This window comes from Pleuronectes platessa, chromosome 2, assembly GCF_947347685.1.
Source record: "Pleuronectes platessa chromosome 2, fPlePla1.1, whole genome shotgun sequence".
NCBI lineage: Eukaryota > Metazoa > Chordata > Actinopteri > Pleuronectiformes > Pleuronectidae > Pleuronectes > Pleuronectes platessa.
In genome coordinates, this window is record NC_070627.1 from 14,418,525 (window position 1) to 14,443,106 (window position 24,582).

Consider the following 24,582-nt stretch of genomic DNA (forward strand, 5'->3'; position numbering starts at 1 on the left):
CTCTCTGCGGTCCAGCCCCAGAGAGAGAGAGAGAGAGTGACGGCCTTGTTTGAACTTAGCCCGGCTGAGCCGCTTGTTTCTGGGAGGATGAAGATGAAGAGAACGGTCGGTGGCGGTGGTGCAGGGCGAGGTGTGTCTGAGCCAAATCACATCTCTGAGGCCGAGCAATCAAATCACTGCACAACTCAAGAATCCGGCCACACAAAAGTTCGGGAGAGGAAAAGGCGGGGTCCGCGCGCACAGCAATCTGGGAAATGTAGGACTGCCCGTGTAGTTGGTGGAGCTGCAGCCCCAGGGCCATGAGGGTGGAGGGCCATCACCTGGTAATAGATGTTTACAGTGAGTTTAAAAAGTAATGAAGCATGAACGGAAAGAATTGTTTCTTCATACCCAGATTTAACAGAACTTACAATTAGCACATGATGTGACAACACATGATCTCCTCAGGACAAAAGCCTGTTCTCCAGCACATATTTATTACATGAAATATCTATATTCCAAGACAACAACAGCACCGTTAATAAGCAATTAGGATTTATTTTTGATTAACCCATTAGAAATTGGATCGCAAAATCACAGGCAACAAATTCATAAATTATTGTTTGTATTTAATAAAATTTAATGATAATAATTTTGGAACAAGAAAGAATCGCTGGTGTCTGAATCCCTGGTGAAAATATCCAGAAAGTTTCTGAACATTTATAACAGCCAACAACTGGGCCTATTTTCTGAATACATGTCATCCTGAGCAGACAGAGTCAAACTCCCTTTGTTTTGGTGACTGGTCCGGCTACTAGTTCAGGTAACTTCATTCGCTGCCTTCAAATGTGGTCGTGTTCACGGTGTTCACAAAAAGCCTCAATTTTAAATGGCAGCAAGAACTATCACAAATATTTATACTTATATAGACTATTTGTAGTGGACCGTCTCAATAATCACGTCACCGATTGTTGTAACTCAAAACACAAACACACATTCTACTGTTTTCCCCAAATGGCAAACATTAGAAGACATGTTTCGAAAATTACAATATATGAAGTTTAAGTTAAACCACATCAGTTCTGTTCTAATAAATACACACTCATTGTTCATATTATAATGACTTCAGCATTAATACACTCAAATGATCATCACAGGTTGTGACTAACAAATGGTCTACTATAGTAAATTTGTTTTATATAAATAAATTATTCTCCTCTCACGCCTCTCTAAAGTCGTCGTCGTCCCCCCCCCCCCCCCCTTACTCGTATCACTTTTCTCCTCAGGATATATCTTCAAGAACAGCCTGCTTTGTGAATTACTTTTATCTTCACCAGGATCTAACCTTAACTGCACTGGGAATTTAATGAAAACGTCTTATTCCTAAAAATATGATGAGAAAGATAAGTAATTTCTAAGAATTTTCATCGAGATAGAGGAGACATGAGAGACTCTGTCTGTGCTAGGAAGTTTTATGAATATGGTCCCTAAGAATGGAGGAGTGGCTGTTTGAGGGAAAGCCCTGTGTGTTGACATGCTTGTAGTTCCTATTTGACAAAACTGCCAATAATTGGTCAGCTGCTGCAGGTATTGGGTCATGCTGTGTCAACGTTATGCAGAAATTCAGCAATAAAACCATTATCTTAATGGTGCATGTGTTACAGACCTAGAGAGCTCACATACAAATGTGACAACACACTGCTCTTACACTGCACTTTACTCAGTTGCATCATAGAATTATATAGGATTTATTTTTGGAGTATGTATTGTTGAACCTCATTAAAGACTAAAACTAAGGATATGCCCATTTAAAGATTTTGAATCCCTCCATTTTATTTTGCTGTTTCATCATTTTGAGATCACAATTTTTATTTGATTTGTAACTTTTCATTGTTTTTCTATTGAGGTAGCTCCCAAGAAGATTCCAAGAAAATTCAGGCAGGGTTCAATGAAAATACATATATTTAATGCGCTTAAATTACCATTACTTCATAAATTCATAAGCACATAATATTGATTCCGGTTTACAAGCAAGTGTGGACAAGGATCAAGATACATCTTTATCGTGGGTTGTACATAAGTGGAAACATAATTGCTGTTCCTAACTGACCGTGTGCAAGGGAAGAGATCTTATTTTCTGTGTTTGCCCTCAGACTATTCAGTTTATAGTTTGGTTTTCCAAAACCATTCATATCTCATACATTTCTGTTACTCTTGAATCCAGATTAAAAAAATGTGTTTAAATAAATGTCAAAGACAAACTTTGTCCCATAGATATATAACTGTGGTTTGTAATAAATCACCAGGTCTATGGTCGTCATGCAGCTAATGTGCCCCCTCTTCTGGCAGACACACAACATTACATAAACACATTAGCTGTGAATGGCAACAGTCTATAACAGAGTAGAACTAAAAAAAAAAAAATGATTACATAACTTTGCATGAGTGTCATTCTGTTAACGGTTTACATTACAACGTGGATCACTTTCAGTTTTTGCTCCAAACACACTTTCATTGTTTATTCATTTATTTGCTCAGAGTTTTCGCCTTTGTGTCTGTCAAATTATACACAAAAACAATCTACAATCACAATGGCTGTGCTTAATGGGTTAGGAGGTCAATTTAGACAGAATGTGTGAGGGAGCAGCCAGCTGGCTCACAGAGGATCTGAAGATCAAGGATGTTCCGCTCATCTTGTCCTTACTGACAATCACTCGCGGTGTCTGGATTAATATGACATACTTTAATCATGTGCACTGAAAATTGAATTTAAGAACACAGTTCAGCCAGTGGAATGATGAAATTAAGAAACACTGAACGTAGTGAAGCTGTTTGCGTGATGAAGAATTTGGACAGAGCCACTTTCTCTTTCACATTGTCTATCAGTGAAACCTACTGGTTAAAGTCAGTTCACCCACTTTCTTGCAGCTGCTGACTTCACGCTAAAACTCTAGTGGCCTACAACTTTAAAGACACAGCAAATCCACACTGTCATATTCTTTTCAAAAATGTTTTTCTCTCAGGTCACTACAGATGGCCTATTTAGGTCATGGTGACTGAGCACGAGCAGTATCATAGCCAACATATTTTAAAACTAACACATCTCTACAGATGAGGGAATATGTGATTATTTTCTGCAAATTGCCTCTTGAAAGGTTGAAACCCTGTTAGGTTTCAAAACACTCAACTCAATCAAGGTTATTTTTGGCGAAAATCAGGAAATAGGTTAAAATGATTTGACATGATCAGTGTGTGTAGAAGTCATAATTATATAAACAAATTATCAATGAGTTAATATTATTAGTCTTGGCAGTTATTGAGCTTTTCCCCTTATCTCAACTCATCTCTCTTTTCTTTAGATATAACATTTCCTGTTTTCTGTTTGTATTAGTATTGGAGGACAATACTGAAACATAAGAAATAACACAAGAAAAATACCTGTGTTGAAAAAGTCACTAAAAGTCAAGTATTTTAACAAGGGTATTGATAGTAAAATAAACTACTGACAATAGTTCCTGTGGATGTTTTACTAGTAAACACAATTTTATTTGAATATGATTAGTCGCACATAGGTGACATTTCAATGGTGTCGCACATAGGTGACATTTCAATGGTGTCTATGACCAAAGTAGAAGTAAGAAGTATAAAGTAGACTGAAGATTTCTCAATATATTTGCCAGACACGTATGTACTTATTGATGTACATCATATATTGCATGATTATATTAAATATTGTTGTTTTTATGTTTTTTGTGTATTCAGTTTGGCTTAATGGTGACGCAAATACTGCATCTACTTGCTGTATGCCACTGCTGCAACTAATATCATTGTAATAAAAGTATGTTAGTAAATAAATACTATGATATACTATATATTATACTATATTATACTATACTATACTATACTATACTATACTATACTATACTGTGCTATACTATACTAAACTATGCTATGCTATATTGTGCTAAACTATACACTACATGAATATGTATTTTATTATATATTTCAAGGCACATTAAAATTTCACATATGTACTATTTCATTGACATAAAATGAAGTGTGCGCATAAGTTATGACTGACAAAGCAATTTAACAGGATAATACGGCTTTAAAGGTTCAGAGTGTAGAAACTAGTGACATCTAGTGGTGAAGTTGCATTTTGCAGCTGAATACCCCCTCTCCTCTCCCTCCCCTTCCAAACATGAAGCAGAACCCGTGGCAGGCTTCAGCTGTCATAAAAACTCAAAAGGTGATTAGTTTGTCCTGTGGATACTATAAAAAACATGGCGGCCTCCGTAAAGAGGACCCACTTCTGATGTTAATATAAAGGGTCCATTCTTGGTTAAGACAAACAACAAGTTATTCAATTTAGATTAAACACACAAGTGAAAGCATCACTGGGATTATGTTATAATCAATTTCTTCAACTAGATCCCTTTTCCCTGAATCGTACACCCTGGACCTTTAAAAACATGCTTTGGGAGATGATCACTTGTTGGCACCGTGCACCGGCGCCGCTCGGTGTTAGAAATCAACCGTACCTGAGCTCCCCCCCCCCCCCCCCCCCCCGTGTCCTCCTCTCTCCTACTCTCTCTCTCCTCCCACTCAGACTATTAGACGTGTCGGTCTGCTCCGTGTCTGAGCCCCGCTCCTCTCCGCGTGTCATACCCGCACTCAGCACCTCTCAGCACGGACACAACAGACCGTCCCGGTCCGTCTCCTGCACTCAGTCCGTAGTTAACTACCAACTTCCGCCAACAGCAGGTCCTGACGCACCGGGCTGTGGACGACGGACGGAGGGGATGCTGCTCAACCACGAAACCTGCTATATAAACTAAGTACACAGAGTTCTGTTCGGACGGAGGCTGTCAGGATGGAAGTCTCCACCGCTGCCCGTCCTTCCTCAACCTGCAGGCCGACCTCTGGCGGAGTTTCAGCGGATGAAAACACCTCCGCCGCCGGCCGAGCTCCGAGCCAGGTGCCGGGGAAGAAGCAGGCGGTGAAGCGGCACCACCACAAACACAACCTGAAGCACAGGTACGAGTTCCTGGAGACGCTCGGCAAAGGGACCTACGGCAAGGTGAAGAAAGCCAAGGAGAGATCCGGCAGACTGGTGAGCATATAGAACAACACACAGTTATATAGTCGATAACCTTTATCTACTAAGCCACATCTGCACTGGTGTACTAAGGTCTGTTTGCTGTTCGGTCCTGGCGGCCACCTGTTGATCAGGGAGATAGAGAGCTATTTTTAGAAAACAGTCTGCTCACAGGTAGATTTCAGTTTATAAAACCATCGACCACACAGCTTTGCATTCAGGTGCCTCACTGTCCAAAGGGACCAGTCATATTACAGAACGATCAAATCATAAAACTATGCACAAGGTGAGTTTCCCCCGAGAGTTCAATGTGTGTGTGTTTTGAGAAGGTGCTCTCAGGTTTCTACTGTGTGTTTATGAGTTCTGTGAGTTTCTACCCACATGCTAATAATGTAGGCTTGCTCGTTTCTGTCATCTGTGTGGCTGGGTTACAACATGTGTGATACCCTCTGTATTCACAGGTTTTCAAACACTTGAAGTCTTCATTCTCAATTTTAACCTCATTAGACATGTGCAGGTAGAGTCCACACAACTGTCCCCATGTTTGAGGCAAATATAAACTTCTTCAAACGTTCATATGTTGTACATTTAATGTAAAAGCTATTATCAAACTAGTAATGATCAAATCAGGTTTCAGAGTTTAAAACTAAATTTCACATTAAGTTTACCCATAAACCTCCCTATGTTTGTTAATCCAAAAATCTTTGAAAGTAAATTTTTTTGGTACATTTTTTGAAAGATCAGTTGACAAAATAATTAATCAATTTATTTGAGGTCATCATACAGAGTAAAGCAATTCCTGTAAATCTGTCAGCATGCAGGGAGTTTTTATGAAATCACCTCCCGTGGTGAGAGGAAGTTCAAAGGAAAGGCGTTGCAGTGGAACGTTTGGACGGGGAAGTTTGGTGAATTTTCTCTCTGAGCTCTTGAAGAATGGAGACTTAAGGGAAATGGCCACTGGCTTTTCAGGTGGATTCCAGTTCACTGTGACCTGGGGGGGAGTGGGAGGTATGTAAAACAGACAGGACAGAGATAAGCCTTTAAAAGGGATGTGGAGAAGCTGGTAAACAAACGAGAATGTCAGAAACAATGACTTGTATAAGACTTTAGGCTTTTAAATATGTTTAAATAGTGTAAGGCCGGGTGTTCCTCCTGGCTTTAGCTATAACTTACTGTAGGGCTGTGAATATGGGGACAGTAGCCTGAACACCTTACAGCCAACCTCATATGACTCCACCTATGTAAAACATCACTCACATTACATGCCAACAAGGTGCGCCACATTATTTAGATCCACATCTAAACTAGAATGGCACTCAGGCCCAACATTCCCCTAATGTAACCACACTTAAATTCACTAGATCCAGATTTTTATTTGGATCTGCACCAAATTGCACACACTCATAAACATCAGTCCCATGAATATACCGGAGTTTTTTCCCATCAAGATCCACGTTTTATTCTCTCGTAAATGAGCAAAAATGTTGAAAAACAACCGATCTGACAATGGATCCACTTCAACATTTTGTGGGTTCTTTCCTGACGATTATCGCATCCTTCCTCCAAGTTGCATTGTGGTCTGTCCACTAATTCTTGCGAAATCCTGTTTACAAATAAACAAACCAGCAGCCAAATGGAAAGGGGTGAGAACATAACCTTCTTGGCAGAGATAATTAGGGGCAGAATACAATGTATACTGTATATAAATACTGTTAAATCGCAAAAACAAATGTCACTTAACATTATCTATGTACTGATGATGTGTCAGTTTATATCAATATTAATAGGCCACAGTGCATATGAGAAACACCTCAGTGTGACGCAGGACAGTTCAGACAGCATCACAGACTTTGGAAATGAATTATAACCTCAATGATGGCAGGGTGTTGTTGTTTAATTTAAACTGGGTGTAACCTCATAAGATGACCTTCTGCTTCCATCACGAAATGCAAAGTATATGAAAATCTTAAGCACAGCTAGAGTAATGGCTGAGTTTCAGGTTTAGTCACAGCTGAGATCAAAAAAATACTAGATACTTGGCCCGATGTGAGCGGCTGCAGTCACGTAATCAGGATTGCTCTTTGTTAACGGATCGTGTTTGTTGTGAGGGAAAGTGCGTAGAAGTGAAAGAGGAAAGATCCAGGAATTCCCCCCCCCGTACCTGCTGTAAACAGGTTGTGATTCATGTCCAGTCTTGTCTGAGCACCTTCCACTGTCTGACATGACTTGGTGCTGCTGCAGCACTCTGTTTTTATAGGATATGAGTTGGCGTCTGAGATTCATCCCCCGCGGGGGGAGTCCCGATTCCAACGCTCCCCGACACCCGTGTTCCAATGTCAAATTGAGCTCAAGTGTAAGTTTTGAGTTTACACCAAACAAACGGCAGCTGACGTTGAGCGGTAACAGGAGAGGCGCTCGTTCGCTTTGTTTTCATCTGCCTACCTCACTAATGACAGCATAAACCACAAAGAGGTGTAATTTGACTCGGGGCGTGACACAACGGATGGCTTCATCTCGCGTGCGCTGTGGCAATACAGCTGTTCTCATTGTCTGAGTGCATATGTTTGATTGCATAACCCCTTTAGATGGGGGGGGGGGGGTCCTTCAGCATAGACTCTATGGTTGACCTCACTCTCACACTGTGCGTGACATGAACGCTCTGTGTTCCTTCATGTATGAGACATGACGCCTCAATAAAACGCCCACACTGTGCTGCAGCTATTAGTAAATAATGACTAAGTTTGTTCGTAACATCCTTTCTGAGTTCTTATTGACAACCAGCTGATTTCTAACTAGCGACAAATTATCTACAGTCAAAACAATTTTTTTACAAGTTAAAATATTATATCTTGTAAATGAGTTTTCGTTATTGAGATAACTTTTCCGACCACCAGAATAAACTGAGAATTTGCTTCTGTTCACTCACAGTGCAACAGGAGACACAACCACACTGACCACATCTCACCAATAATTAAACCATAGATACAAAAACTTCTTTATAATACAAGGTACCTGGAAATTTAAAATATGCTTTTTGAAAGCTATGCCTTTAGAGTAAGATGTCTGAAATTTAAAGGGTTAAATAACTTAATCATTTTAAAATATGCAAACTATAAATAGCTAGAAAGCCACTTGGAGGGCGCATAACTGCAACAAGGAAGGCTATATCTCACAATGTTAAAGTTATTCCTTGATCTGCTTTAAAATTGAACGGGTTCAGTTTACTGGAGGATGGGAGTTGCTGGGGGTCAGACTACCAAATCAAACTGTAATAGAGAAAGTTATTGAATAATTTGGTCTATGTTAAAATACACACACACAAATTAATGTCTATCACTACTTCTAGGTGAACAAATGATTATGTTTCAGAGTCGGCTTGTTGTATTTATGAAGCTTTGGATGAAATATCTGATTAAGCAAATACATAAATTAAGTTATTTGCTTATTCATGCGTCATAGGGTTTCGTTTTCACCCTGTTTATTTGTTGGTCGGTTTGTACATGTGTTTGTTGTAAACCGGATTACATATAAACAACTGAAAGGATTTCCACTAAACCTAGTGTAAGTATGGGTCAGAGAAGAACCCTTTTTGGTGCATTTTGGACGGGTCCAGGATTTTTTTTTAATTTAAAATACCAAGAAAAGGTGTTTTTCCACATTTTCACAATTTTCCCAGTTAATAATTCCTGGATCTTGTAAAAAATGAAATCTCCCTGATTGAATTTAATCTAATTTAACATGTATCGGTTAGACGTGAAAGTGACTGGATGTTAATATATAGTAACTATTGTTATGATGTGTAACGGCTCACTTGCTAAATGTTATAACGAGTTGAAGTTTGAACTTAGGAAGAGCTGCTGCAGAAATATGGTTCAAGTGTGTTTGTACATGAGCCCTGTGTGAAATTTCCAAGATATCAACCTCTCTGTGCTTAGTGCGTAGAACAGACTGACGGTGACAAGGAATGCCCACACACACAGATAACCTCACAGCAGTGTGAACTCATCATGAGTCTGGGTCCAGTCCATCTGACAGCTATGCAAACAAAAGCAGGAAACCTCGGTTCCCAGAAATCAGGAAAAAGGTCTGTGTGGTGCGAAAACTGTGACTTGGAGGAGCCAGCGGCGCAGACGGTGACTCATGACAGGAGACAGTCGAGTGTTGAAGCTGATATGACAAGTGGACGCTTTACTCATGTCCCTGTGTCTGCAGCGTTGAGGGTTAGAGAGGAGAGGAAACAAGGATACCCCACCACCAGAGCCATCTGGTGCCTTGTGACACCCCTTTGACCTTGGGGTAGACTGATGACGCACTCGGTGCACTGAGGAATCCCAGGCATCTGAGCCTCAATTGGACAAACGCCACATAAAGACATGCGTTGAGACCCTGTATGCGACAGGTCTACGAATACAGACCCCAGCAGATACCATTCAGATTTAAATTTCCTTATTGTATGATCCTTGCAGACTCAACAGCAGACAATAGATTTCTTTACAGCAGACAATACTTGACCCAGCTTTCCCTCTGCCTTGTTAGACACAACACAGCAGAGTTTTCGGTTCACTGCACATGGATCCTCTCACAAGAGGATGAGCTGGAGATGGAATGTTTTTTTTGACTTGTTCTACTCAATACACAGGCCTCATCTACTGTACCATATGAATGTACTGACCCCCACCGAGGCAGCATTGTAATGGCTGGGCATTGTTTTATAGTTTTGTTGGGTGTTGTTCCAGTGAGGCTGTGTAACTTTTGAAAGAAATCAAATGCTATTATACTCTTACAGAAGCCAAGATCAATTGGAAATGCACCTCTGCTCGTTTCTCAGGGTCGATGAGCACTGATGTGTAACTGACATTACAGTCTGTTGACTCATTGATGACTAGTACTTTTGATGTCTTAATGGCTTAATAGTTATCATTTTCCTGCAAAGTCACTTGAACATAGACTGCATATAAAAGATGAACGACGCTTCTCCACTTCACCCCACTATCCAGAAATGAAGCCAAGATACGAATGCGGCCATCTTGTGCCTATGACATGAAGTCGTGCGTCAGTCTGATCAGCAGCGATCTGGGGATGGAGCCCCGGTCTTGAGGTCTCGCTGATACACATGCTCGAACCAATCGCTAGTTCGTCTCAGCTGTCAATCATGACGTCTCAGCTCGTTTCTATTGCATCAGATCTCCAAACAAAACTCATCAGAGACATGGACATCAAAAAGATTATAACTACCTAAACAGACTTCCTACACTAACAGACATCTTTGAAATGTTTTATTTGATGTGTAATTTGAGTTTGGTTCATGTGCCATCCGCCAACATAGAGGAGGCGGCCTCTTATGTCCTGTATTGCAGCTAGCCACTAGGGGGCGATCGAGACGATTTGGCTTCACTTTCAGGAGCCGTCATGCCGTCCATCTTTATTTACAGTCTATGGTTGGGACTGGTCTTTTTGAAGTATATTTTTGATGCTTCTAACAACAGTTAAGCTGTTATTGTGTGAAGTGATTAATACCTGGGATTTGTCTCAACTTGATTTTACATTTCAATTACTATAAAATAAAAAGAAAATGGATTTTTGCTTCATGAGTCAAATATTATTTTTCTTTAAAGGTGGCCATAAAGTCCATCAGAAAGGAGAAGATCAAAGATGAGCAAGACCTGGTTCATATCCGCAGAGAAATAGAGATCATGTCCTCGCTGTGCCACCCGCACATCATCACCATATATGAAGGTACAGTATAGAAAACTGTGATGACTGTGTATTTGTTTGTGTGTTTACGTGCATGTTTGGGGGGGTTGTGTCATTGTTTACCTTTCGGAGGTGACTGGATCTCTGAGGCACATGCGGAGTGAAATGCAATACCTGGGAAAAAAAGATTGATCTCAATCAGCCTCTGTTTCAGAGTCAGAGTCTGGTCACGCACAGTCTTTGTGCTGAGGGCCGACAATTGGTTACATAAGTGTGGGCACCCCGTCGAACCCAGCGAGTGCTGCAGGACATTGTGCAGGGCCTTGTGTCTTCCACTGTCCCTCACGCCTGATGAGATGGTCATCGCTGAGTGTTTCTCCTGCTCTGTGTGTTTGTTTGCAGTGCATTTATCACGGGGGCCCAATTTATCCTAATCAATGTGAACAATGGGTTGTCCAGGAAGATCTGCCATCTGTGGACACATCCTCAACTACTGCGATAGTGCTGCAAAAGGATCCGCACAGTCCAGATTCCTCTTTACATTGCAGGCTTAAAGATATAAGAAAATCCTAGAAAGTTTAGTTTTATTCGGTTGATTTAAAACATTATTGAATGAAGTGTTCCGTTGTTTTTGTGTCTTTCAGTGTTTGAAAACAAGGACAAGATTGTGATTGTGATGGAGTATGCCAGCAGAGGGGACCTGTACGACTACATCTGTGACAAGAAACGCATCACGGAGCGGGAGGCCAAAGACTTCTTCAGACAAATAGTATCGGCTGTGCACTACTGTCATCAGGTAATAAAAACATATAGAGTTGAAAACAGAAAGTAGTATCTAGGTTGAATCTTTAATTGGTAGAGCTCCGTGTATTAGCCTTGTCAAATCCTCCCTCTTGGCTGCTACGTCAAACCTAATGACGCAGAGAGCTCCACTAGCTGCCCGCCCCCTTTTTCTTTTTCCTCCCGAGGGCACTCGCACCCCCAAAGTTATATAATGGGCATTATTCAGCGTCAGCCCGCTGGTCTGAACAGGGAGGCTGTGAGAACGATGCAGGGCTAAATGAACAGTTGGGTCTGTGGAGAGGGCTAAAGGCCAGCCGTCCCACCACACACATGCATGGGCTCACTGTTTAATGAGGGTGTGATGGAACAGAAGGGCCATGCATGTGCACACACACAAACACACACACACACACACACACACACACACACACACACACACACACACACACACACACACACACACACACACACACACACACACACACAATCAGTTGTTCCCGCCGTCCAGAGCTGTCTGATAACCAACGTTTATATTGCAGCTCCTCAGCACTGAGCGGCATCTATGTTTGTTAAGGAACAATATTTACAGAGTGATCTGTCCTGTCATTATCTGTGTGAACCATCTGTCTCGTTTCACTTTTACTGATGTCTTGACAAATATTTAATTTTCCCTTTGTAAAGCCGTTGGGAAAAAGGCCATATAAACGCCCTCTATCTTATCTGTTACTTATGACATCGGGATGAAATAAAAAAATTTGCCCATGTGTTTCTTCACGTCTACATCTTAGCAATGAATGTTACATGACACAAAAGAATGTGTCCGCTGCTTTAACCAGTGCCCAAAAGGCGAGAAGTAGCTGACCTGCATTTTTTCAGAGCAAAACAAATGCAAACAGTGGCTGAGTCAAAGGTATTCCCCCCCGCAGAGTGCAGGACAATGGAGCACAGCTGACGCACTAGAAAAAAAAATCTTCACTCTGTTCTGAAGAATGTACTCTGACCCACTAAAGACTAATCCTTTTTCTGTAAGATACACAACTCTGAGTAAACCGATGTGTAAGGACCCTGGTGGAATATTTATCATTGTAAAAAAAATATAGACATTGTAATGAATATATAATTTTTCTCTTCCCCTTTCAGAATGGAATAGTACACCGGGACCTGAAACTGGAGAATATTTTACTAGATGGCAACGGCAATGTTAAGGTATTTATGAGTAACAAGCCCCTGCTCATGTAGAAATTAGGGTTTTACACACAGACACACACACAAATTCACTCTTATTGCCATTAAATATAATCTTTCTAGCTTTTTTTGTGTTTTGTGGGGGGATGTAATTCATTGTGTAAGGGTAAAGTTATAAATGTGTTATGTTTATTACAAAGGTAAAATAAAGAAACTTTCAATACTTTTTCCACAAATTCTTGTGCATAGAAGTTGACTTGCTATTAATTCTTTAAAGAGGGCATTTGAAAATGTTACTTTTCAGTGTTTTGGAGCATTTATTTGAGTCTCTGGAGTGGGTACTGATTCAGAAATCAATGAGGGGAAGTGATGCCAATGGAAACCTTTTAGGATATTATCCTTATTAATCGGCTAACAGATCTAACTTGGCTCTTGTTTCTTGTTCTCGGCAGATCGCAGACTTCGGCCTGTCAAACCTTTACCGCGGCGACGAGTATCTTCAGACTTTCTGTGGCAGTCCTCTCTATGCCTCCCCAGAGATTGTCAATGGTCGGCCGTACCATGGGCCAGAGGTGGACACTTGGTCTCTTGGTGTGTTGTTGTATACCATGGTTCATGGCACCATGCCATTTGATGGAAACAACCACAAGATGTTGGTTCAGCAGATCAGCACAGGAAACTACCGGAAACCCATTAAGCCCTCAGGTGAGTTTTTCAAGAGGGATGACATCATTTTGTTGTGTCTACTTCGCTTTGCACTTTATTTTGTGACATTTCCGATCTTCCTTTAATATCTCATTTCTCTCAGATGCATGTGGGCTTATCCGTTGGATGCTGATGGTGAATCCTGAGCGCAGAGCCACAATAGAGGAGATTGCCGGACACTGGTGGCTCAACTGGGGTTACCAGCAGCCTTTACTGGTAGAGACAAAGAGCAGCACAGCAGAGCAGACCTCCTCGCCAGTCTCTCCATCCACATCCCATCCGGCGGGGCTGGCCGGTGTCGCTAGTTGGCTGCGGCGCACGTCCAGGCCTTTGCTCGAGAACGGCTCCAAGATGCGCTGCCTGCTCCGCCCGCAGGCCGCTGGAGGAGGGGACGTGGTGCGGCAGCGCTCCCTGCGGAGGTCGCGAAAGGAAAACAACATCTCCCAGACCGTTCTCGAAGGCGGCGCAGACAGTCGTCCCTCAAAGGGAATTCTAAAGAGACGCAACAGTGTGAAACAGAAAGCGATGAGCGAGACCCCAGTCACGGGTCCAGTGGAGCCGCCGAATATTTTGGGCTTGTCCGCACCACCTACTGCCCCCTCAGCCGAGTTAATGCCTCGCAAGGGTATCCTGAAAAAGCCCACCGAGCAAGAGTCAGGATACTACTCGTCCTCTCCTGAGAACAGTGACTCTGGCTTGGTACCAAAAACCAAACAGTGCCCCTCAGCGCCAACCTACAGGAAGGGCATCCTTAAGCGAAATGGAAAGTTCTCCACAGGCGGGCTGCAGGAGTTTGGCTCCTTGGACCAGCTGGCAGCCTCTTTACCTCATGGGGGCGGCAGGTCGAGACCAAGTGGTGCCATCAGCGAGGACAGCATTCTGTCCTCAGAGTCCTTTGACCAGCTGGATCTGCCGGACCGGGTGGGACCATCCGCACAGATGGACAAACCAGCCAAGGCCAGCATGAGAGGGAGCGTGTCTGCGGACAACCTGCTGGATATCCAGGAAGACGGGATTCCTGGGGATGGGCTGCGGAGGCCGTGGAACTGCTACTATGAGCCCGGTGTGGCCGACAGCGCCTTCTCCATCACTGACTGCGATAATGTAACCGAGGCATACAAACAGGCCATGGTGATACGAGGCTCCGCAGCAAGCTGAACAGCCACCATTAGTCAAGGACGCTGACTAAAGAATTGTCTTTTCGTTCAGTATTTTTATTACATGACTCGACTACTGAAGACATGGAAGCCAAAGTGCAACACGCGAAACTACCAGCGCGTTAAATCGTTCTTTTGGCTAACTCGAGGAATTGCACAGCACCAAAATTGGAGGAGGCTTCTAGTTCAACACCAGATTGTATTTAAGATGGTGGACTTTAAATGATGCTTTTGAAAATAACCAGATGGATCAGTATTTTTTAACAAAACTGACAGTTGTAAAAAAAAAAAAGTCCATTTCAAAGATTCTCAGGAGAATGAGAGACATCTGCATTGAAACCAAAACACTGGTCTGAGTTTTCAGAACTTTTACTTAGTAAATTAGAGAACTGTCTTTGGATAGAGTCACTGTAGAACTTGGGTTTAATATCGCTTTTATTGCTTGGACGGCAGAATACTTGGTCTGTGTCGGTTCATTGTCCACAGGTCAGTTTGACGACCTTCTTACGGTTTCATCGCTCTTTTGGATTCTAAATTTCTGGTCATTGATCACCTGTCAACTTTATGTTTCTCTAGGCTCACAGGTTTAATGTTAGGACGGCTTCATGCACTATGTACAACAGATTTCACTAAGTTTAAAATGACATTTCATGGAAACCAAAGAATTCATGTTATTATATCGTTTTGTTTGTCTTTATTTAAAGCGCTGGGAAAAAGTGCCAAGTGGAGGTTTGTTCGTTTGTTGCACCTCTGAGGTTTTTTTAATATGCTTTTTTAAATAATTTGTTTGGATAACGACTTGAATAATTATCATGGCACAATTGAGTCATGACAAGTGTAACCTGCAGAACCTGCTTTTAGCTCCCAAGCCTGTGATTTTATTATGTGCACAGGTGGCCTCTGGCTCTGTGTACGTGCAGGTGGCAGTTTTCACATGAGAGGTGGGGCAGATTAAGATGAATTCCATGGGCAGAAATTGGAATTTGAAAAACAGCATCTTGCATTTAAAAGTAAACCATGAGCTGCAGGGAATTGTTGCACGCTGTGTGCAGTGTGGCGCTGACAAGATGTGTCACCTTTCAACTGAGCTCTGAGGATCAGTGTAGCTCAGGTAAAATTGAACTTAGTGGATTCATTTGATAGCCACTGTGGGAGGTTCAGCCTTTCAGAGACGGATTAAGTTAATTTAGCTACATCCTGATGAATCAAACCATTACAACCTAGATTCCAAATTCTACATCATGCAGACTGATGATTAACATTATGTTTGATAAGATTGTGTAGTTCATGTTTTAATTTTCTGGTTCCTGCTTTCTGAAATACCCCCTGGTGGTCAGAGATGTCAGAACTTTATATTGATATAATTAATACCGTCGAGACCTGGTAACCATACAATTCATTTACCAGCCATCATTTGAATATGAAGCAATATAACAGGAGTTGCCCAACATGCCTTGTTACAAATTTAAATGTTGAGAATTTTGGGCTAGCCATGAGGCTCATCAGTTTAAAGTACTTAAGCACAAGTCACAGAGGAAGTACCTAATCCCAACTGGATTCTGGGGGATTGTATGAGGAAGGAGTATTATCACTGAAAAATGGTTTATTTAAAAGTGATGTGTGACACAGGGAAAGCATTGAGTTGTATATGTATAATTTAATGTGCATCTGGCTCTGCTTGTATTTTTTTTTTTTTCTTTGACTGCAATAAAAAAACCTTGTTTGCCAAAGTGAACTGGCTTATCATTTCTAAGAGCATGTGATCTGCCATGTTATTGTGCCCGGGATGAGGAAATCAATTTAAAAAAAAAAGACGGAACTCTATTGCTGGTGTATGTTGTTACTGATTTTCTCCACATACGCATTTTTATATAAAATAATTTCTTTATAGTCAGAAGGGAGTTCAAGACTGCAAAACATCCATTAAACAGAAACAAGTATATATAAAACTAAATATTATAACTCCAGCAAAACTCAGACGAATGTCATGTGGATAAAAATACATATGAACAGCAAAAATGTAAAGATTTAGTGCAATTAAACTCAGCACAAAACCTGCTGAAAAAATGAAATCACAATCATGTTTTTCAAAGTTGCTTGATCAAATACAGAACACAACAACAGGATGAACATTTAAAACAGATCTCATTGCCAATCTGCCTGGCTGTTAGGCCTCTCGTTCTCTGCTGCACTTTGAATATGTATCTGGTCTGTTCGAGGCAGTGAGGAGTGCGTTCTCGTGATTTCCTCGGGTGATGTCAGCAGGGTCAATGCATCGTCCTTGATGTCAGCAGCGGTGGAGCTGATCTCTGAGCTGCCTGATCTCTATCCGCAAACACCGTCCTGAGAGAGCGAGGGCAGGCTGAGCACGTCCAGCACACTCCCCAGCTGATCGTAGCAGAGACGGAGCGAGTTCTGTTCAGGGGCAGATTAAAAAACACAAGCAGACGTTCATCAGTGTGTCACGAACAGACTCGTCCTTATAGCTTTGGACCGATAACAGCTTGTTTGTACTTCGCCGACTGTTTGATCAAAGCTCTTGCTAAATGATCCCAAACACGCCGCTGACTTCAGACAACAGGGCAAAGTCAGAAGAGATAATATCTGAAAATGTCGGTTAAACATTAAACTCACCAGATCAATGGCCAAAAGGTTGGCCAGAAGCTTCATGACCGAGTCAGAGGAGACGGCAGCGTCCTCCAACTTTACCCTCTGCATGGTGACGCTCACACAGGCACAGGCAACAGTGGAGGGCAGGAAGGTGGAGAACCTGTGGTCTGAAAGATACACCCAATGTACACAGTAACTGTCGGACTAATTAGCAGTGATAACAGTGAGAAGGTCAGTAAAAGTTTGAGATTTGCCATACAGACAGATGGATGCCTCCATTGTAGACACACCCTGACAGACAAAAGGAAGAACTAAAAACCAGGCATTTCCCAAAACCTGATAAACCGACACAATATCCTAATTGCTTGAGGCAGGAGAAACATGGAGACAACAAGTCCGCCATTCAATCCCTCCTCAGACACCTTTTGAATGGGTTTACACTGTCGGGAGCCGGGAATCGTCTTCATTTTATGGGTTGTAATGTCATTGTGTGTCTAAACCAGCCCTAACTGACTGGGATCTGTTGCCTCGGGCAGCATCACAGAGATTTGTGGGAAATCAGCCAGCTGAAAGGTCGGGGACGCAGGTCTTTCACAGCAGACAATACAGGATAACACAAACTCAGCTCTCTGTCTCCGAAATGAACTGCTGACTCATCGTAATCAAAGCTTTGTGCCCATTGTTCACCACGTGGAAAGTCATTTAATTTCACCAGTCACCAACAAAAAAAACGTTCTCATTCTTTCTATCTTTTAAATAGGGGGTTTAATGTTGATTTTATTGCACTGGAATAATTTAATGCTGTTAAAATTAGGCATTTAGCCAACTGTGGAATTTTACTTGTGAAAACCATCTCAAGTGTTGGTAACTGACTTACATAACTCACCAGTGGCAGCCAGAGCAACGTAGGAGTGAAAACGCCTGCGCACGTTTGGGAAGTGGAGGGGCCGAACAAAGGGGAGAGCGTGGAGAATCGGCTCCAGGAAGTCAGAGGGAACCACGGAGGCCAGACACCAGTCCAACCTGGACACCACCGCCATCTCCCACTGCTGCAACACACACACACACACACACACACACACACACACACACACACACACACACACACACACACACACACACACACACACACACACACACACACACACACACACACACACACACACACACACACACACACACACACACACACACACACCTCAACCAAAATCCCACTGCAGGAACACTTGCACAAGAGTCGTAGTGATACCTATTTCTCCTGCCTGAATCCGATACCTGGACTTTGGCCAATTCGGAGTGCCGATCTGAGTACCAGTGTATTTAAAAAATCAAAACAACTTGCATAACAGTTTAACAGTTGTATGCTACTAACCCCGTTTGGAAGTGATGATTCATATCATTGTTGATTGGGCTTTGAAAAACTAATTTAGAGAATGAATACCAGAGAACCTTTGTTATTACAGTATCTAGGTGAGTCATACCTGAAAATGAATGGATCAATCTACAAATACACAAGAATGAACTCCACAAGTTTGTTTGTTATCTTTCTACCTTTGAAGAGAATTTATTGGATAATTCAAATTCAGCTTCCAAAGTTTACTGCTGCAATTCTTCAATTGTTTTTCAAAAACTTAATGAGATTGTCAGTGATGTTATTTTTGCGTATGGTACACTTTGCTGTTCTAATAGTGGAAATTGTGAAATATTGCCAAACTGATGACATTTTAGCTAGATCTGAATAATGCTACACTACAGGACTTCACTTCTTTACCTGCAGTTGTAAGGCGGCAAAGAAGAAGTAATATGCTGGAATATACTTTTAAGACGTCGGCTCGGACCAGTACATAGATTTGCAAACTCGCCAATGCAGAATCCTGTATTTTTGGCAGCATCGGAAGCATTTACAACATGAAGTATCGGTACCAGAACATCTCTCAACTAACACGTGATGCAGGCGTCGTTCACAGACACAGATATTTCACAGAATGACTGACAGAACTGATGAGACAGTGTTTCCCAGCGGCTCTGGTTTGTCAACCCTTAAAAAGAAGTTGTGTTCAAACAAGGGCTTGTTATTCCTCCTCAGGACATTTTTGTTTAATATTTTCAGAGGTCCTTTGAGAAGCAAATTTATGCTGTAAGTATTCAACTTTTCTATCCAGTGACGTCTTGGGGACAGGACTCATCAGACTTGTGTTATGAACCCCCTGGGTTGGGAAACACTGAACAGTCTAAAACTAGACCAGGACTTTGAGATATCAGGTCCTAGAGATCGCTTGAATTTTGTGTGTGTTGTCTAATGGTTCTCAAGTGGGGGTCCACTACTGCCAGGGGGTGAACAGTTACAGAATTCATCCATTAAAGTGTATCATTGTATCTGGGTATTCTGTGTTGAGTCGTATATCTTTATATGTGATTTTTCTTGGGTTCCCCTTCGTGTAAAAAATCTAATATATCAAATTATTTCAAGGGACAGACATTCAGAGGTTCCCCCGGTGAGCCTCTGGTCTAGAGTGTTTATGATGAGATGCAGCAAAGACAGAACTACTATCAAACCCCCTTTTAAAGAAAGTGGTATGTGCCTCTTTGCACTTTCATACCCTGCATATAACTGTAGTAGAGGTGAGCTCTTTACCAGGATGTCCAACTCTGATAGTGAGTTGTCTGCGTAGATACAAAGCATGCTGGCAGTCAGGGGGACGGTCTCCCTCATCTTGGAGGCCAGGGACATGCAGGCGCTCCCTAAAGGCTGCAGGTGGCGCTTTTCGATGGCGCACGCGCTCAGGTAGGTGTCCAGGTAGTGCGTGGCCAGCGGAAACACCTCGTGCTCACACAGCTGCTCCTCACACACCTGTCTGACACAAACACACTTTACAAGAATCACATTAATGGCGCTGGATTAGAGTTTGGTGACATCGTGGCAGAGTGGAGCACCTGTAACATCCACACCGCCAGAGTCCTCCTCGTACTCGGATTTAAGTCCGTGTGCACTCGGTCCGAGTCGGGGGGCGCGTGGCCGGGCCTCTCCAGGGCCGCCAGGGTGCGCAGTGCCCGGGGGTCGTCGGTCACCGCGGGGTCGCTGTGCGCCCGGGTGATCCAGCCACGGTCCGTTTCACCGGTGACTTCCGAGGAGCCATTTTGAAGCTTTGGATCAATTTGCAAAGAAACATTCAATGTGTAATCAAAGTGACAACGATCCGAGGACCTGGCAGCTAACGAATCTACTTTGAGTAGCAGGCCTAGCTGAGGGCCGCCAGAGTTCACTCACCGCCGCCATCTTTAAAAGGGTCCGAATGGGACACATTGTTTTTTTTATCGAATAGGTAAACTTTATTTCTGCTCTTAGGAAAACATGAACAAAAAAATACTTTGTTTCCGCCTTAAACATTAAATGTAAACAGATTAATGTAACTTTTTATAAAAGCAGGAATCCTCTTTTTTTTAAGCTGAATTTCAATCTAATCAAATACTGTAGTTGTTTTTAGGTATTGACTATAAGGCTTTTTCTACATGTTTGATCAACAACTTATTTATTATTATTGACTGGTGCTGTGATCATTAATAACATCATTACATCTAATAATATCTCATAATTTTTATTAGAATAACCAGACTGGGAGAGTACAAACATGTCGGCTACACAACTGTTCCTGGTCTTTTTCTCCTCTAAGCACCACCGGTGGAGGCAGATGTCCGCCCAAACCTCTTCAGCCTGAGGGTTCTTCCTGTTAAAGAGGAGTTTTTTTTTGTGTGGATTTCTCTATAATTTGTACGGTCTTAACTTTACTCTGAAAAGTGCCTTAAGATAATTTGTGTTGTGATTTGGCACCATACAAATAAAAGAATGTACATAAATGTTGCCTAACTTAATTGCAAATTTAAAACAAATGATCCCTGACCAACTGTGAAGGTTTCAGTTTGGTTTTTAATCCAAATATTTTCAACAAACTTCATTAAATGTACACAAATACCAGTCTTTGTATTTCCAGGCAATGACTTCACTGGAACAGATTCCTGAAATGACGTCACTGCTGACGTGCATTTTTAACTGGGTGATCTCATCCGAGTAGAGGAACCTTACTAAAGCTCTGATACAAAGTAATGAATCACACTTTAGAAAAACTGTCCTTTCACAAAACAGAATGATCGATGAAGTCAGATTTAATAAATCTGTCTCCATGCTGAAGAAAACATGAATCATTTGCATCAGAGGAAGAGGAGGAGTATGCATCCGACTGGGCTAAATCCTCAATCCATTTCCACTGTAACAGGAAGCCCGATCTCGACATCCCTCGACTCTGAGTTTTGCAGTTCTCTGCGAATCTCTGTGGTGACCTGAGGGTGTATTTGTATCTTAAGCAGCTCCAGCAGTGCTGTCTTCTGTTCATAGGCCAGGTCAGCCTTGTAGCGCTGAGCCATCGTGAGTAAACTCTGATGCCACAGAACAGGAAGCAAACGTTTCTCACTGCGGAAGGACAGGAAGTGGGCCACCAAGGCGTCTAGGACACGGAAAGGCAGGGCGTATTTCTTGTCAAGCAACAGGCGCAGGAAAATGCTGTTGGCGCCGTTATACTCCATCTCTGCCAATTTAAGCATTGCAGCGCTGAAACACAAAGATTGTTCATGTTATGCAACTTTGACTTTGCTTTAACTTGCCAAAAAAAGCAATACAAGGAACGCGGTTTAACCCAACATCTAACGATGCCAACATCTGTCCGCTGTGCGTCAGGGGAAGGAAACCTCACCTGGAGTGGAGCACAGGGACTGAGCACTTTGTGAGTATGCTGCCGATGATGATGGCTTCCCTCAGAGTACATGTCCCAGATTCACACAGAGGAATCAGAATACCTGTGTGACAGAAGCGGTACAAAGTATTAAAGAGTATTCCTGTAGTACTGCACTTCCATAAGGTGTTGGACAGATCTTGTGAAAATATCAAAAGATTGATGCAGGACAAGCCACAATTTTGGTAAACAGTAACAGTGACAGTATTATAACAGTAACATAAGCACATAAGAACATCTTCCATGCTATGTTTGTGTCATAGCGTGTGAATTGCTGAGATGGAAGAGATTCTCACGTTAATGACTTGCGAGTGTTCAGATGATTGGAGAACCCATGAAAGCTGCGTGACTGACGGAGCTGGCCAGTAACACTATATCATCATTATGGAGCGCCACACTGAAGCCTACGTCAAACATTCATGCGAGTTTAGTTTTCAGGCCCGTCCATATTGTTATGCAACACGTCGGATACTGTATATTGTTACAGTGAACACAGAGAGCTTGGTATTACACCCTCATTGCACTGTTTGGTATACTGACTTTCTGTTTCATGTTTTTAGATATCTGGTTATATTGCTAGGGGAATTTCCTCTTTGAGCGAAAGAGCTCATTACACAACTGTTTTTACAACGGCTGTTCGCCCTGTGACAGGCACCTAGACTTTGTTCTATAAAACTGGTTCAGTGACCCTTTTAAAAAATGTACTGGTAATATATTTACATGCAACAAAATACAAGATAGACTTTGATGTAAAGGCAAAGGGTAACAAAATGGTAAAAAAACGGTGCTTTTGTCATATTTGCACAAAACAACAAAACCAAACTTGTAGAAGGAAAGCATCTTGGGGTATAACTATAGCATTGTTACCGAACTTCTATTGTGTGTTTATCATGAAAAACATCAAAAGAACTGTTTTACCTCGAAATCATTCAACAAATATTTATTTAGTGAAATCTAAATTATCCTTAAAAACTATATTAAATAGAAAATGCTCCCCTCTAGTGGTCAATTAGCTCCATTATTCATTCTGGAAGTGGTATTTGTGAGCGACACTGCTACTTAGTGGTGTTATCTCACACTGGTGGATTTCAAAATATGGGTCACTGGATGTTTGGGGAAAACAGCTCTATATCAAACTGGGACAAATTGTGTGAACGCACAGGACGGGCGAGATTAAAGACAGGAAAAAAAGCTCTTCAGCAACTATTGGCCAAATGAGATTCTGGGAATGTGAAGGATGAGTTGACCCAAATTAGAGTGTGTTAATTACTTTGCTTCCAGATCCAATGGTGTTATTTACCCTGTGGACACCAGATAATCCTCTGTAACTGTCCTCAGAATAAAAATTCTAAATTTAGTGCAGAGATGAGAAACATGGCATGTCCCAGAAAGCTCATATTTTCTTCCTCTGTGCAAATCCTCTTATTCGTTCACTGTCCCCACTTATTTTGAAATGTCGAGTGTGAGTGGAGCTTAGCCCGGCATGCACTGAGCATTCAGTGAAACACGATGACTGTCCACACACCCACAAGGCAAATCAGGATTTTAGCTCCACAAAAAGCTTCAGCTCATCATTTATTTTCAACAATACTAAGGACGGTCAGAGGAATAGGACTGATGGTGACTGACAATCAGACAGTAATGAACAATTCAGATTCACATTTTGATCTAAGCTTGTACTCTACAACGTCAGAGGACACATGAAATCAGTTTCAATCTCACTGGGAGAACCACTGGAAAATTTGAATCAGTCCTCAACAATTAAGTAAAAATACCAAAGTTGCACTGGGAATTAATTTTGAGAGCACAAGGCCCAAAAGTGCCCTCATGAAACCACATTTATATTCACTAGATATAGATGTTCGGAGGGGTCTGCACCAAATTGCAATAGCTCGGAAATATCAGTCCCCTAAACATGATTATTTCCTGAGAAATCAACAAAAATGTTACAAAAATTTTAACTTCTTATCTTGCAATGTTAAAGAAAGTAAAAAAATAATCCTGGATCCTCTTCCTTTCCTCTGTGGAAAAGCTGGGGCATTTCTCTCAGTGTTTTGTTTGTCTAATGCATGCACATGATGATGCACATGATGATGCACATGGTCAGCATGATAAATGGTCCTGCCCTTGGTTTCACACCATTCTACAGATCCACGGCAACGTGGCAACAAAGTCAAAGAAGTAGTAAACATGGATGGAACGCTCTGTTGTCTCACCTTTGAACCAGGCTCCTGTTTGAACAGGGCTTTCTTCAGGGCACTGTACAGATGGAAGTTGAGTTTCTTATACTCTGCGATATCATCTCGAACTCTGGGCAGCAGCACCAAGTTAAAAAATCTCTGGGCCATTCGTTCTTTCAGATTCGAGGAGAAGATTCTATGAGAAAAGCAGGGAAAGGGTATTTCAATGCACTGTTTTCAAATCTCATCATTTTATGTTTATTTAAAGTAATGCTCTGGGGGCTCACCTTGTTGCCTGATACATGGCAGCTGCTGTCCAGGTTCAGGCTCAGTCAATATAGAACCTGCTCCCAGTTGGCCAGCGCGGGGATTATTTTAAAAGCCTTTGGTAATTTACGCTGCGATAT

The 24,582-nt window shown here is 41.9% G+C and overlaps 3 protein-coding genes across 4 annotated transcripts in view; 1 reads left to right on the forward strand and 2 right to left on the reverse strand.

Moving 5' to 3' along the window:
* The first annotated feature begins 4,578 nt into the window (after positions 1-4,578).
* Positions 4,579-15,550, forward strand: nuak2 (NUAK family, SNF1-like kinase, 2). 2 transcript variants are annotated; one of them, XM_053435366.1, is made up of 6 exons: positions 4,579-5,092; positions 10,693-10,813; positions 11,416-11,567; positions 12,695-12,760; positions 13,192-13,444; positions 13,548-15,550. In XM_053435366.1, the coding sequence occupies exons 1-6, from the start codon at positions 4,853-4,855 to the stop codon at positions 14,600-14,602; spliced, it is 1,887 nt and encodes a 628-aa protein (XP_053291341.1). In that variant the 5' UTR covers positions 4,579-4,852; the 3' UTR covers positions 14,603-15,550. The 2 variants fall into 2 exon arrangements, with proteins under 2 accessions (XP_053291341.1, XP_053291349.1); XM_053435374.1 differs by lacking the exon at positions 4,579-5,092 and adding an exon at positions 5,258-5,363.
* Positions 15,551-16,458: 908 nt separating this feature from the next.
* ccnd3 (cyclin D3) lies at positions 16,459-20,488 on the reverse strand. Its single transcript, XM_053446834.1, has 6 exons — positions 20,480-20,488; positions 20,146-20,355; positions 19,842-20,062; positions 18,098-18,276; positions 17,236-17,378; positions 16,459-17,016 (listed from the first exon to the last, which is right to left on the reverse strand). Exons 1-6 carry the CDS (start codon positions 20,486-20,488, stop codon positions 16,927-16,929), a joined length of 852 nt encoding a protein of 283 aa, XP_053302809.1. The 3' UTR covers positions 16,459-16,926.
* Positions 20,489-21,116: 628 nt separating this feature from the next.
* Positions 21,117-24,582, reverse strand: part of bysl (bystin-like) — a 3,943-nt gene continuing 477 nt past the window's right edge. Inside the window, 6 exon segments of the mRNA XM_053446860.1 lie at positions 21,117-21,814; positions 21,957-22,059; positions 24,212-24,229; positions 24,232-24,371; positions 24,463-24,498; positions 24,500-24,573. Coding sequence (XP_053302835.1) covers positions 21,460-21,814; positions 21,957-22,059; positions 24,212-24,229; positions 24,232-24,371; positions 24,463-24,498; positions 24,500-24,573 — 726 coding nt within the window. The 3' untranslated portion in view covers positions 21,117-21,459.